Source organism: Mustela putorius, unplaced genomic scaffold (genome assembly GCF_011764305.1).
Source record: "Mustela putorius furo isolate JIRA1106 unplaced genomic scaffold, ASM1176430v1.1 tig00003863_pilon_pilon_pilon, whole genome shotgun sequence".
NCBI classification, from domain to species: domain Eukaryota; kingdom Metazoa; phylum Chordata; class Mammalia; order Carnivora; family Mustelidae; genus Mustela; species Mustela putorius.
The window spans coordinates 5,410,160-5,424,182 of NW_025422015.1; the positions used below are offsets into that span (position 1 = coordinate 5,410,160).

Below are 14,023 nucleotides of genomic sequence, written 5' to 3' on the forward strand. Positions count from 1 at the left end.
AAGGACTTTTAAAATATATATTTCAAGTCTCAAAGTTATTTCAAAAGAAATGTATAATATTTCATTTGAAAATAATAGTTTCAGCAGATATATGTACAATCCCTACATGAGTTGTAAATCCATCATCAAAACCATCACATTTTAGTGTTTTTAAAGGGGAATTCAAGGTAGATTATTTTTTTGCATTATGCAACTGACTTAAAGACAGTACTATTACATGTAAAAATAATTTACACTAAAAAACTCAAGCACAGAAATCTGATACTTTGTTTATCAAAATAATGAGAACAAAATGAGCAATGAAAAAAATAGCAAAAGCCATTACAAAAAATAGTAAATTCCTATTTAAATTCCTGTGTTCACACAGCTTAAAAATGTTTATTAATTAACTATATCACACAGATTGTAGCATACTTTAAGCTATAATATAGAAAGGTAACATGGGATATTTGAAATTTAAGCTGCACTTACCAAAATAGTTTAACCTGAGTCTTTGATGTCTTCGGAAATGTACTTGACAATAAGGTATGATAAATTATAATTATTATTTAGTAGTATAAGTCAAGATTATTTTTCTTTGAATATTTTTAATACTGCTTCTTAAATATTTGTGTAAAATTATAAATATTACATTTTGGGGGTTCTCTGAACACAAGGGAGTGTATGAATAAAAAACTGTTATTTTTTTCCACTATACAAGCATATGAAGATGATCTTTTTTATATTTAATCATAGTTTCATGTTTCAAGTTATTTTAGAACAAATGCAGGTCAAGAGATTATCATAGATACTTGAATATTCCCATGAAATATGTCACACCCACTAAAGAATTTAATACAAGTTCACTAAAGAATATCAAATTAATCATTTCCTCCTATAAATATTTTCTTTTTATTTATTTTGTGTTTAGAAGTTGCAGTTTTAAGTACTATTAACAGAAAATACATAACAAAAGCTTCCTAACAAGTGAAAAAAATAATTATAAATGCTGGAAAAATTGGCCTCATTAACATATTTACAAACTTTTACTTAATACATACTCCATTGGAAATTAATTATATGACATTTATACAAGCATTAACATTTCCAGATCACTCTGAGTAGTGAACACTTCAGTTCTTTACTGTGTATCCCCAAAGTTGAAAGTCACTCAGTTTCTGAAGGCAATACTGACAAGCATCAGAAATGGGTCAATCTGAGATGTTATTGACATATTGTTCTGTTCCTTCACCTAAAGATGTTTCTGTTGAGTTAGTGTCCTTTTGCTTCTTTTTTTCTTTGCTCTGATCTTCCTGAAGCTTCAGAATTATGTTTCGGATTTCTTCTCTTTTTGTTCTCATTCTTGGGGGAGGAAACCAGTTTGCCAAATTCATAGGTAGTTCAAAATTGAGAATTGGATTCTGGAAATAAAAATATTAAGTGCACATTAGAAATTTATAATAAATATTTTAGTCTCAATCACAAGAGCATTCAAAAAATCAGTAACTCATTTAATAAGCATGCACTTATTTATTATCTATCCCATGCCAGATACTGTGCTAGGCACTGGAAATAATGAGACAGTTTTTGCCTAAAGATCTTATAGTATAGACCAAAGGTCAGCAAACTACAGCTAGTAGGCCTCATTCTGCCTACTGTCTATTTTTGTAAATAAAGCCTTATTGGAACATGCCACAATAACTCATTTACATTATCTATGGATGCTCTCATGCCACAACAGCTGAATAGAGAGTAGACACAGAAATTGTATGGTCACAGAGCCTAAAATATTTACTACTTGGCCCTTTTATGAATGGTTTGCTGACCCTAGTCTAGATAGAAAGATAACAATTAAAACAGTGGACATGACAAGTATTGTAAGAGTAAAAGCAGGAAGTCTATAAGAATCCATGCCTAGGGGCTTAACACAATTCCAAGAAGTGACATATATACATATTTATTTATTTAAAAGATTTTATTTACTTGAGAGAGCCAGAGAGAGAGAAAGAGAGAGAGAGAGAGCACAAGCAGGGGGAGCAGCAGAGAGAGAGGGAGAAGCACAGGCTCTCTGAGCAGAAAGCCCGACATGGGGCTTGATCCCAGGACCTTGGGATCAGGACCCAAGCTGAAGGCAGATGCTTTAACCAACTGAGCCACCCAGGTGCTCCAATAAGTGATATTTAAGCTAAGACCTGAAGAATGAGTAGAAGTTAGTCCAATAAGGAATGACAGAAGCAACGGGGAAGAATATCCTGGGTAGGGACAAGAGGCAAGAAAAAACACGATCAGTATAAGAACATGAATGACATTCAGGTGGCTGATATACAGAATGCTAGCATACGAAAGGTAGGAAATGAATGAAACCAGAAGCTTGGACAGAAGTTGGGTCACACGGGCCATGTGAAGGATTTTCATCTTTAGCCTAAAAGCAACAGGAGTAAAATGATTAGATTTCAGTTTCTGGAAAACTGTGTAAAATAAAAGGCAGCATGCTTAAAGACTGGTGTAGCAATTCAGAATGGTGATGTCAGTGTATTGGGCTTAGAAAGTGGGAGCAGGAATAAAGAAATGAACACATATAACATTAAGTGATAGAATTCACAGGACTGAGCACTATACTGATGATGGATGAAGAGGAAGAAGTCAAGGTAATTTTTTTAAAGAGACAGCGGAGTTATCTTTTTTATTTAAATATTTTATTATTTGAGAGAGAGAGAGCGAGAGCACGCGCATGAGAGCGTGAGCATGAGCAGCAGGGAGGGGCAGAGGGAGAAGAAGCAAGCTCCCTGTTCAGCCGGGGCTGACTCTCAGGGATTTGATCTCAGGACTCCGGGATCATGTCCTAAGCCAAAGGCAGACGTTTAACCAGCTGAGCCACCCAGGCATCCCAGGAGTCAAGATAATTATTAAAAATATCCAAGAGCGGTATGGCATTATACCCCTAAAGTCAAAGGAAGAAAGCATTATGAAGAATGCATGGTCAATAGTGCCAAATGGTGCTGGGAAATTGGCAACAATTTCAATACAAAGATGAGAGTAAAGCCAGATTACAAGGATTTGAGAAACAAATAGGACTTGTGGAAATGAAGACAGTGAATATAAATAAGAAAAGAGGGTAAAAGTCCAAATCATGGGAGACATTTCTTAAGATGGGAAGAGCTAGGAAGAGGGAGAGTTGATCAGAGTGATGAGAATGATGTCAACAAACCCTGGATTTGATAAAGTATAAATAGTCTTTTTTTTTTTTAAAGATTTTATTTATTTGACAGATAGAGATCACAAGTACGCAGAGAGGCAGGTAGAGAAAGAGGAGGAAGCAGGCTCCCTGCCAAGCAGAGAGGCCAATGTGGGACTCAACCTCAGGCCCCTGAGACCATGACCTAAGCCTAAGGCAGAGTCTTTAATCCAATGAGCCACCCAGATGCCCCTATAAATAGTCTTTTTATGCTTTAAAAATTCTCCAATTTGGGATTTTTTGCTTCCTAGAAAAGTTTTTGAAATGTTTTTCAAACTCTTTAAAATATTTCCTCACTGTGTTTTTTACATTAACATAAGGTCAAATACAGTTGACCCATAAACAATGTGGGGACTTGGAGCACTGACCCTGTGAAGTCCAAAATCCACATAGAACTTTTGATGCCTGAAAAATTTAACTACTAATGGTCTAATATTGACCAGAATCCTTACCAGTAACATAAGCAGTCAATTAACACATATTTTTTTGTTTTATGTATTATATTATTGTATTCTTATATAAGGCAAGCTAGAGAAAATAAGTTATTATGAAAATCACATGGAAGAGAAAATGCACTTATAATACTGTACTGTATTTATTAAAAAAAAAAAAATCTACATAGACGTACACCCATGCAGTTCAAACCTGTGCTAAGGAGTCACTATATACTATTTTATTTTTTTCTTTTAAATTCTTTTTTTTTTTTTTTAAGATTTTATTTATTTGACAGGTGGAGATCACAAGAAGGCCTGAAGGCCCGGGGGGGGGGGGGGAGCTGGCTCCCTGCTGAGCAGAGAGCCCGATGCAGGACTCGATCCCAAGACCCTGGGATCGTGACCTGAGCCAAAGGCAGAGGCTTTAACCCACTAAGCCACCCAGGCGCCCTATACACTGTTTTATTATTTATTATATCAGATCAAATGTACTGAAACCCACCTCAAAAAAGCTCTCTACATACTGTAACACATAAACACCACAATCACTGAAGTTATTTTGCTGGGGTACTTTTGGATTAGAGCCTTTCATAACATCTTTGGAAAAACTTCTTTTGCTTCCTTTTTTAACTTCCCATTCCACCTCTAAATACCTGCAAAAATGCACATATGGTAAGAATATACATATATTAATATACAAGTCCCTCATTCCCACCAGAATACAAAATACAAATTATGATTTTGAACTTACTCTCTTAGAATTTTTACAACATTTGACCGAGAAGGGCCTCTGAGTGAGTCCATCAGTAGGATACAAGGTCTGCAGGGTGAAATGACCAAATGTTAATATTTATATTAACATTAAGATAATATTATTATTAATTTATAAATTATATATTAGATTATATTAATATTATTAAGATAATATTTTATCTTTTCAAGATTATTTATTTATTTGAGAGAGAGCACACATGTGCAATTGAGAGCAGAACACAAGCAGGGGGGAGGGTCAGAGGGAAAGGGAGAAGCAGACTCCCCACTGAGCAGGGAGTCCAACGAGGGGCTTGACCCCAAGACCCTAGGATCATGACCCGAGCTGAAGGCAGATGCTTAACCACTTAACCAACGGGTGCCCCCAATACTTTATAATGTTTAAAAGGCATAAAGAGGTGAGCACTATCAACAGAATTTAAAATATTCAAAATTCTCTTGCTTCAGTAAAACTTGGGGGAAAAATAAATCTTACAGACACATATACCCTAACACAATACCTAATTACCCATAATTATATTAAATACCAGATTACAGGGATGCCTGGGTAGCTTGGTCGGTTAAGCATCTGCCTTCGGCTCAAGTCATGATCCCAGGGTCCTCGGATCGAGTCCCACACTGGGCTCCTTAATCAGTGGGGAGCCTGCTTTCTCCCTCTCTCTGCTGCTCCCCCTGCTTGTGTTTTCTCTCTCTGACAAATAAATAAAATATTTAAAAAACAAAATAAAACAAATTGTATAATATTAATTGAAACACTTATTATAAACATATTTGACTAAAGTTCCATTTTTGGTTCCTTAAAAGAATACAAAATTTAGTAAAAAGTCAAAATAATTCTGAAAATTTGAAAATCCCCCAATTCCAAATTAGCAAAAGTGGGACCATGAAAAATAGAAATAATTCCACTTTTTTAAGCCTTTTTTTTTTTTAAAGTAATTTCTGTACCCAACGTAGGACTCAAATCCACAACCCAAACATCAAGACTAAGCCAGTCAGGTGCTCTGAAATAATCCCACTTCTAACTAAAACCTATTATAGATAACAAAACAGGTAATCATCATATAGAAGAATTAGTTTAGGGGCACCTGGCTGGCTCAACTGGTGGAGCATACAACTCCTGATCTCAAGGCTGTGAGTTCAAGTATCAAACTGAGTGTAGAGATCACTTAGGGGAAAAAAAAAAGAATTAGTTTAGAATCCAGTGTTTTTTGCAAGATTCTCCCCAACTTGAGGCCTGGACACTGGGCATAGCCCAACTCTCCTCACTCATCTTAGACAGGTTTTGTGATTTTTAAGGACTTGCTGAAATAAAAACTGTCCAGTTACGTTTTATTCTATCAGGGTATGTAAATAAAATTTATCATGCAGTATGCGAGATATAAAGTTAATGCTTACTGTTTACAGATAGTAGGCTTTAAATGCCACTGTCCTATTTCTGAATTGCAGTTGTCATCAGCAAGGAATCCATCATCACTGCTATCATCCTATAAAAGACAGCCTGTTAGTAGTGAACACAATCTAAATAATTAATAACCTCACAAAACAGCACTACTGATAATAAAAAATCTTCGTAGCAAATATATAAATTTTTTCTATATAATAGTCCTCAGACATGAGAAATTGTGGTCACCTGATTCTAATTATCCAATGCCACAGAACTGACATTTTTATAAAAAGAAACCATGGATCAGAAGGCTATGACATTGTTATATCTAATTTTCAATGTAAAAGAAAATTTTAAAGATGAATAGAGTAGGACTGATTCTTCTTCAAATACTACTGTTCTGATTTTAGATATTTCTACAAAAATTTAGTTTGTTGGGTAAGATAACTGTTTCTCAATAGGAATATGAATGACTTATTCTTTTACATAAATAATTTTTTAAATCAGAAATATTTAAAGAGTTTTGGGAAACACCTTTGTGACAGAACCATACATGTACTTCACTTAAGAGAAGACAACTTAATGACAGTGTGCCTTATTTTGTAGATTATCTTCAATGTAAAACAAAGCTTTTCCTGTTCTTCAGAAAGCTTCTAGCAACCTTATAAATGAAATAATAAACAGAAATAATAACACATATATTAGCTAGTTCATATAACTATTACCCCAAAGGAACACAGTATAGCACTCATTACAAACCTTGAGTATAATCCATATATATATGCCTGTGTAAAGTTGCAGAGAAAAACTGTATTTCTTAGACACCACAAAGAATGGCTTTTGTTCACAGGAGGATTGTGCAAAAAGGAAAAATGGTGCAGTACAAAGCTATCTTCACTATTAGATAAACTCAAAGTTTATTCAAACAACTAAAGAAAAGTTCAGAGATTAAAGAAATGGAATGCCGTAAGATTCTTACAACTTTTCTATCAACATAGCCTTCTTTAACTGAGTCATAAAATATTTTCAAAAATATATTTTATTCTTGGTGTAAGTAAAATTTATTAGAACTCTAAGAAAATATGAAAATTTATCAATGTTATATTTTTTTAAGATTTTATTTATTTATTTGACAGAGATCACAAATAGGCAGAGAGGCAGGCAGAGAGTCAAGAGGAAGCAGGCTCTCTGCTGAGCAGAGTGTCAGATGTGGGGCTCCATCCCAGGACCCTGGGATCATGACCTGAGCCAAAGGCAGAGGCTTTAACCCACTGAGCCACCCAGGCGCCACTACCAATGTTAGTTTTAACTAAATATTGTATGTTCCCGCCATGATACATATACATTAAGCTAGAAGAAAAGAATTACTGGAAATGTGGAAAAAATAGTAATTTTGCTGTGCTCAAATACTACATAATCAAGTATGCACATTTGCCTCCTGAATAAGTTAGACCAAAGGTTAAGTATGACCCATAAATGCTTTAAAAGAGGAAGAGAAAGGGATGGCAGAGTTAGTGGGGCTAGTGGCGGGGTTTAGGTGGGAGAATCAGTTTTGTATTAAAACTGTTCTGAGGTAGGTAATGTTAGTTTAGTCCATGATGGCAATAATGAAAATAAAAACCCTAGAAGAAAAATAAAATAAAAAAACAGTATACATTTACCCTGGCAACTTCTTCTTTCTTTTTTAAAGATTTTATTTATTTATTTGACAGAGAGAGATCACAAGTAGGCAGAGAGGCAGGCAGAGAGACAGAGAGGAGGAAGCAGGTTTCCTGCTGAGCAGAGTCCGATGTGGGACTTGATCCCAAGACGAAGGCAGAGGCTTAAGCCACTGAGCCACCCAGGCACCCCGCTGGCAACTTCTGAATTAAAAACTTAGGTTTGTGCTTTGAGAGGAGACCCAAATTCAGAAGGCATGAGTTACTGGTAGAAGGAACTGCTTACAGGACTCCAAGAAAAACTTAGATAAAATATTGGAGCTTTTTGCAAACCTTAGGTCTTACCTGGTTATCCTGATCTTCTGAGAAGTCAATGAGCTCATCTTCAAGCATTTTGCTGCATTCAGTTGATTCATCACTATAGTTTAGTCTAATTTTGCTTAAGCCATCTATATCAATAAGAAACATTATATAATTAGGTGGCTCTGTGGCGCAATGGATAGCGCATTGGACTTCTAGTGACGAAAGAAACATTATATAATTTAAAAAAGGACATGCACATACCTTATAGTATATGATGTTAAAATTAATGCTAGTCATTAATTATATAGTAGCTATGGATAAAAATCTGCATTAACATGTAATTCCACAAATATAATTTACTTCTAATAAAAACCTGGATTCAGTATAAATTATGAAGTTGTTTCTACTACTCAGACCCTAAAATTCATTAAAATTTAAAACTAGGTATCCTTATAAGTATATGTATGTTTAAATATATATAGATATATACATGTATGTGTATTAAAACATTTTTGTGCTAGGTATGCTAGTTATCCTTAGTAACAGAAGCTACAATTGTCTAAAAATAACCTAATGTCCAATAACAGGAATACTTAGTTAATTATAGAACATAAAATATTATACATTTTTAAAATAAAAATTATAAAATTGTGAAAAATTGTATAATACAGATTAAAACATAAACATGATTAAAATTAAGTTAAACAGGGACGCCTGGGTGGCTCAGTTGGTTAAGCAGCTGCCTTCGGCTCAGGTCATGATCCCAGCGTCCTGGGATCGAGCCCCACATCGGGCTCCTTGCTCAGCAGGGAGCCTGCTTCTCCCTCTGCCTCTGCCTGCCATTCTGTCTGCCTGTGCTTGCTCTCTCCCCCTCTCTCTCTCTGATAAATAAATAAAATAAAAAAAAAAATAATAAATAAAATAAAATTAAGTTAAACAGCTTGTTTGGGGACAAATAATAAAAAGAAAAATACAAAAATGAAACTACTCAAGATGTTAGGATAGTAGCTACGGATGAGTTCTCGAACCCTTGTTTATTTTTCCTTCTTTTTCTTTTTTTTTTTTTTAATTTTTTATTTTTTATAAACATGTATTTTTATCCCCAGGGGTACAGGTCTGTGAATCACCAGGTTTACATACTTCACAGCACTCACCAAAGCACATACCCTCCACAATGTCCATAATCCCACCCCCTACTCCCAAACCCCCTCCCCCCAGCAACTCTCAGTTTGTTTTGTGGGATTAAGAGTCACTTATGGTTTGTCTCCCTCCCAATCCCATCTTGTTTCATTGATTCTTCTCCTACCCACTTAAGCCCCCATGTTGCATCACCACTTCCTCATATCAGGGAGATCATATGATAGTTGTCTTAAATTTATTTTTTTATTATTATTTTGAGAGAGAGAGAGCACAAGAAAGGAATGGAAGGGTAGAAGGAGAGAGAGAATCTTAAACAGTCTCCATGCCCTGCACAGAGCCCAACACAGGGCTTGATTTCATGACCCTGAGACCGTGACCTGAGCTGAAATTGTCAGATGCTTAACTGACTGAGCCACCAAGGCATCCCATATACTTTTCCTTCATGTTTTGTTATATTCACTGACTTTTCAATAAAATAAAATAACCCAAGAAAATTTTAGCATGAAATGATTCATAAATTTGAAATTGATACTTAAAAAAGTCAGTTTCAAGAATCTAAATCCTTCAAAATATTTTGCTGAAAGATGCTAATCACACGTTTTGGAAAAAAATATAAGGTTTACATGAAAATAATGAAAACCGAGGACTCTACTACCAAATTTAGTAATCTGTTTATTAAAGAGTATACCTTTTCCACTTTAAAGAGTATGACTTTAAGGTGTATTAGACAGGATACAGTTTATTTTTATATAAGTTGTTAAAAGGGAACTAGAAGTTATTAAAAAGGAAGATGGGGTGAGAAGACAGCAAAAAAAAAACATGCCTCGGAAAAGATGTCTGTCTCTCTCTCTAAAAGTTGTGATTTAAAACATACTATTTAAAATAAATAATAAAGCACTATGGTAAATCATTTTGTTACATGAAAAATAGCCTTTATAATTTTTTTTCAAAAATCTGAATTTTTATGTTTGTTTGAAGCTAAAATATCTATATTTGAATAAAATCAGTCCAAATCCTCAGGAAATTCACAATCAATTATAATCAAGTTATTCTAGCAGCCAATTATTCATATCTACAGAGGCTATGTAATATAAATATAAACCTTACTCAAATTAAATATATGTGCATTTCAAAAAAGGCAGAAAAACAATAATTCTTTTATTCAGTAAGTAAATGTCCTGGTGTACACTGAGAGGTGATAACTCAACTGTTCTTTTATCAGTCTCAGTTTCTGAGAGCTTCTCATAGAGTCAGATCCTCTGAAGATACCACATGTGATTCTAGAGTTTAAAACATACACCTTTTTCATGTACCATAGTAAGACAACTATTTCATATGGTGCTCAACTGAAAAACTAGCAAATGAAAGTACCGATAACACACATTATTTTCCTACAGTTGGCCTTAACCTAATCCTTATGATGAGATACAATTCCTACTTATTACAACAGCATATTATTATCTGATATCAGGACTCAACACTTGTAACTCTATGCGTTCGACAGTTAAAACTATATTAAAACTATCTAAAATGCTTTGTTTAAGGGCACCTGGCTGGCTCCGTCGGTGGAGTGTGCAACTCTTAAGCTTGGGGTTTTAAGTTTGGGCCCTGCATTGTTACTTAAAAACAAACAAACAAAACAAACAAATAAATAAATAAAACAAAACAGAAGAAAATAAAATGTTTCTTTTAAATCTTGTCAATTATATTCCCAGGCAAAACAGAAATCAATTATTGAGATATTAATCACAATCACAGAAATTTTTACAAGTTCTTCTTATATTAATTTATAGTGATTATTAATATAATTATTAAATTATAATAATTGTATTAATTTCTAATATATCATCATTTCATATAGGACAGAGACTACCTAACCAACCTCACTGAGGTAATAAAAGCACCTCTAGAAAGCACTCTTATTTAATGTGAGTGATACCTTGGAAACATCTGATGAAAGCACAGAAATGCAGATTCACTCTAGAGCACTATTTTTCAAACTGTGAGACACTATCATTGGATTATGACAAGTATCAAAAAGAACAGAAAATATCAATGTATCACACCCCATAAAGATAAATTAATTTCCCTTAGGGAAGACATAGTTGATATGGTTGCAAACTAAAAATAAAAACAAATATACAAACTCCAGTTGAAAAAAAAAAGATTTAAAAAAAAAATCCTCAAGGATTTAAGGTTCTTAAAAAGGCAAACTTCATAAATCAGAGGATTCTTTACTTTGATCTCCACCAGGATATTAAGGATATTTACTTAAATTAAACTGGATACTATTTAACTAGAACATTAATTTGAGGGAGAGGGCCATTAGAAGTTTTTTTTTTTTTTTAAAGATTTTATTTATTTATTTGACAGAGAGAAATTACAAGTACACTGAGAGGCAGGCAGAGAGAGAGAGAAGGAAGCAGGCTCCCTGCTGAGCAGAGAGCCTGATGCGGGACTCAATCCCAGGACCCTGAGATCATGACCCGAGCCGAAGGCAGCGACTTAACCCACTGAGCCACCCAGGCGCCCCCCATTAGAAGTTTTTGCAGTTTGTGTATATGAAGCGCTCAGCTTGTCCCACTGCTTTAGGTCAGGAACTTCATTCATTTTTAATTTGAATTCACATTATAGTGCGAGATTACTGATGAAAGAGGAACTTTAAAGAAAACAGTTCTGTGGAAATATAACCGCCATATCATACAATTCACCCATTTAAAGTGTATAATTCAGATGTTTTTATATATTTACATGTATGTGCAACTATCAGAGTAAATTTTATTTATTTTTTTAAAAATATTTCTTATTTATTTATTTGACAGAGAGAGAAATCACAAGTAGGCAGAAGTAGGCAAAGAGGCAGGCAGAGAGGGAGAAGCAGGCTCCCTGCTGAGCAGAGAGCCTGATGTGGGGCTCGATCCAAGGACCCTGGGATCATGACCTAAGCTATAGGCAGAGGCTTAACCCACTGAGCCACCCAGGTGTCCCTTAATTATTATTTTTAAATATTTATTTATTTGCGAAAGCACATACATGCTAACAGGGGGAGGGGCAAAGATGGTAGGAGAGATAGTCTTAAGTAGACTCTGCACAGAGCATGGAGCCTAACGCCAGGCTCAATCTCACTACCTAAGATCACCATCTGAGCTAAAACCAAGAGTCAAACACTTACCCAACTATTCCACCCAGGCACCCCTCATCAGAGAAAAATTTTAAACCTCAGTAAGAAACCGTGTATCTTTCAGCTATTTAGCTATCATCCCCCCTTTATACTCCCTCACTCCCATTTGCCACATCACACTAGCCCTAATCTACTTATAGATTTTCCTGTTCAGGAGACTTCATACAAATGGAATCATATAGTATGTGGTTTTTTGGTGACTACTTTCACAACATTTTTAAGACCATCAATGTTGTAGCATATATCGTATTTCATTTCTTTTTATGATCTAATAATATTCCACTGAATAGATATAGCACTAATTGATTATCCATTTGTCAGATGATGAACATCTGGGTTGCTTCTACGTTTTGGTTACTATAGCTACAATGAACATTCATGTTTAAGTTTAAGTTTAGTGTGTTTTTATTTCTCTTGGATATATATGTAGGAATGAAACTGTTGGGTCATACTATAACTCTACATTTAATTTTGTAAGGAACAATCAAACTCTTCCAAAGACAGTAGCTGCACCATTTTACATTCCTACTAATAATATATGGGTTTTAAAAAATATATATTTTATTTATTTATTTGTCAGATAGAGAGAGAGAGTGAACACAAGCATGGGCAGTGGCAAGCAGAGGGAGAAGCAGGCTCCCTGCTGAGCAAGGAGTCTGACCCCAGTACTCCAGGATTATGACCTGAGCCGAACGAAGGCAGATACTTAAGCGACTGAGCCACCCAGTCATCTCATACATGAGGTTTCTAATTTCTCCACATCTTCACCAATACTTAATAGTATCTAATTCTGTCTTACTTTTTCTTCGACTCAAGTATTAAAATACTAAAGCTGAAAAATAATACAGGCTGCACTTAGTGATTACCCACTTTGTCTATCTTCATTCCATTTCCTGCATAATGAAATAGACAAACGTGAATTAGCAAATATTTACATTACATGTACTTTTTTGCTGTAACTGCTGTATTTCCCCTTTCTGCCATTTATCTTATACCTTCCAAAGGGCACAAAGATCATCAATCTGGGGCTAAAATCAGATTTATGCAGCTAGTATGTCGAACAAATAAAAACTATTTTTTATAAAACTCAACAATAGCATTCTGAAGTACTAAAATAAGGTAGTGAAAGTATCAAGACTATCTTCAGCATTCTTTTTTTTTTTTTTTTTTAAGATTTTATTTATTCATTTTAGAGAGAGAATGCATGATCAGGGATGGACAAAAGGAGAAAGAATCTGAAGCGGACTCCGCACTGAGTACAGACTGTGACATGGGGCTCAATCCCAATACAAACTGAGGCGAAACCAAGAGTTGAATGCTTAAACCAACCAAGCCACCAAGGAGCTCTAGCATTCTTAATCTTTGAAAGTCCTTTCTGAATTCACATAATATCTTTTATGTCTTATTCTGACTTTTTCCTCCAAAGCAAATGTATTAGATTTATTCACAGCTTAAGAAGCAAGGCACATGTCATAGCATATTATGGATTTTATGAAGTAGATTATTTTACTTTTGGGATGGAGAGAAAATTACAAAATTGATTTGATATGAAATTTAAGTACTGGAAGAGAAACTAGATTTCTCTAACAAGTGCTAGAAATATGGAACTGATTCAAGGGAAAAAAATTCAATTCATTAGAACTGAATGGAAATAAAGAAGTAGAGGTTGGACTAGCACCCTTCTTCACACTGAAACATGAAAGAGAGTGAAGAATAAAGAACTAACCTCTCATTTGAGTGTCATCAACTATTTTGGAGGAAAGGCTTTAATTTCTGACTCTCGCTACTTGATCTCTATTTGCCCATCTATAAATTGAGAAGAATGAACTAATTTGCCTTAAAGATCTAAGAGTGTCCAACTACTGTTTGTGCCACAATTAACTGCCTATGAAATAAGAATAAACCCAAGTTGCTATAAATGAAAAACGTAGACCTTGT

General features: G+C 34.7%; 1 protein-coding gene across 6 annotated transcripts in view; it reads right to left on the reverse strand.

Moving 5' to 3' along the window:
* Positions 1–358: 358 nt before the first annotated feature.
* Positions 359–14,023, reverse strand: part of SENP6 (SUMO specific peptidase 6) — a 122,978-nt gene continuing 109,313 nt past the window's right edge. For all 6 annotated transcript variants that reach the window (XM_013056275.2, XM_013056273.2, XM_013056272.2 and 3 more), the window contains 5 exons: positions 7,807–7,910; positions 5,815–5,903; positions 4,400–4,468; positions 4,151–4,301; positions 359–1,400 (listed from right to left, as the gene is read on the reverse strand). In XM_013056275.2, the coding sequence (XP_012911729.1) occupies positions 1,191–1,400; positions 4,151–4,301; positions 4,400–4,468; positions 5,815–5,903; positions 7,807–7,910 (623 nt within the window). In that variant the 3' untranslated portion in view covers positions 359–1,190. The remainder of the gene's footprint in view (positions 1,401–4,150; positions 4,302–4,399; positions 4,469–5,814; positions 5,904–7,806; positions 7,911–14,023) is intronic.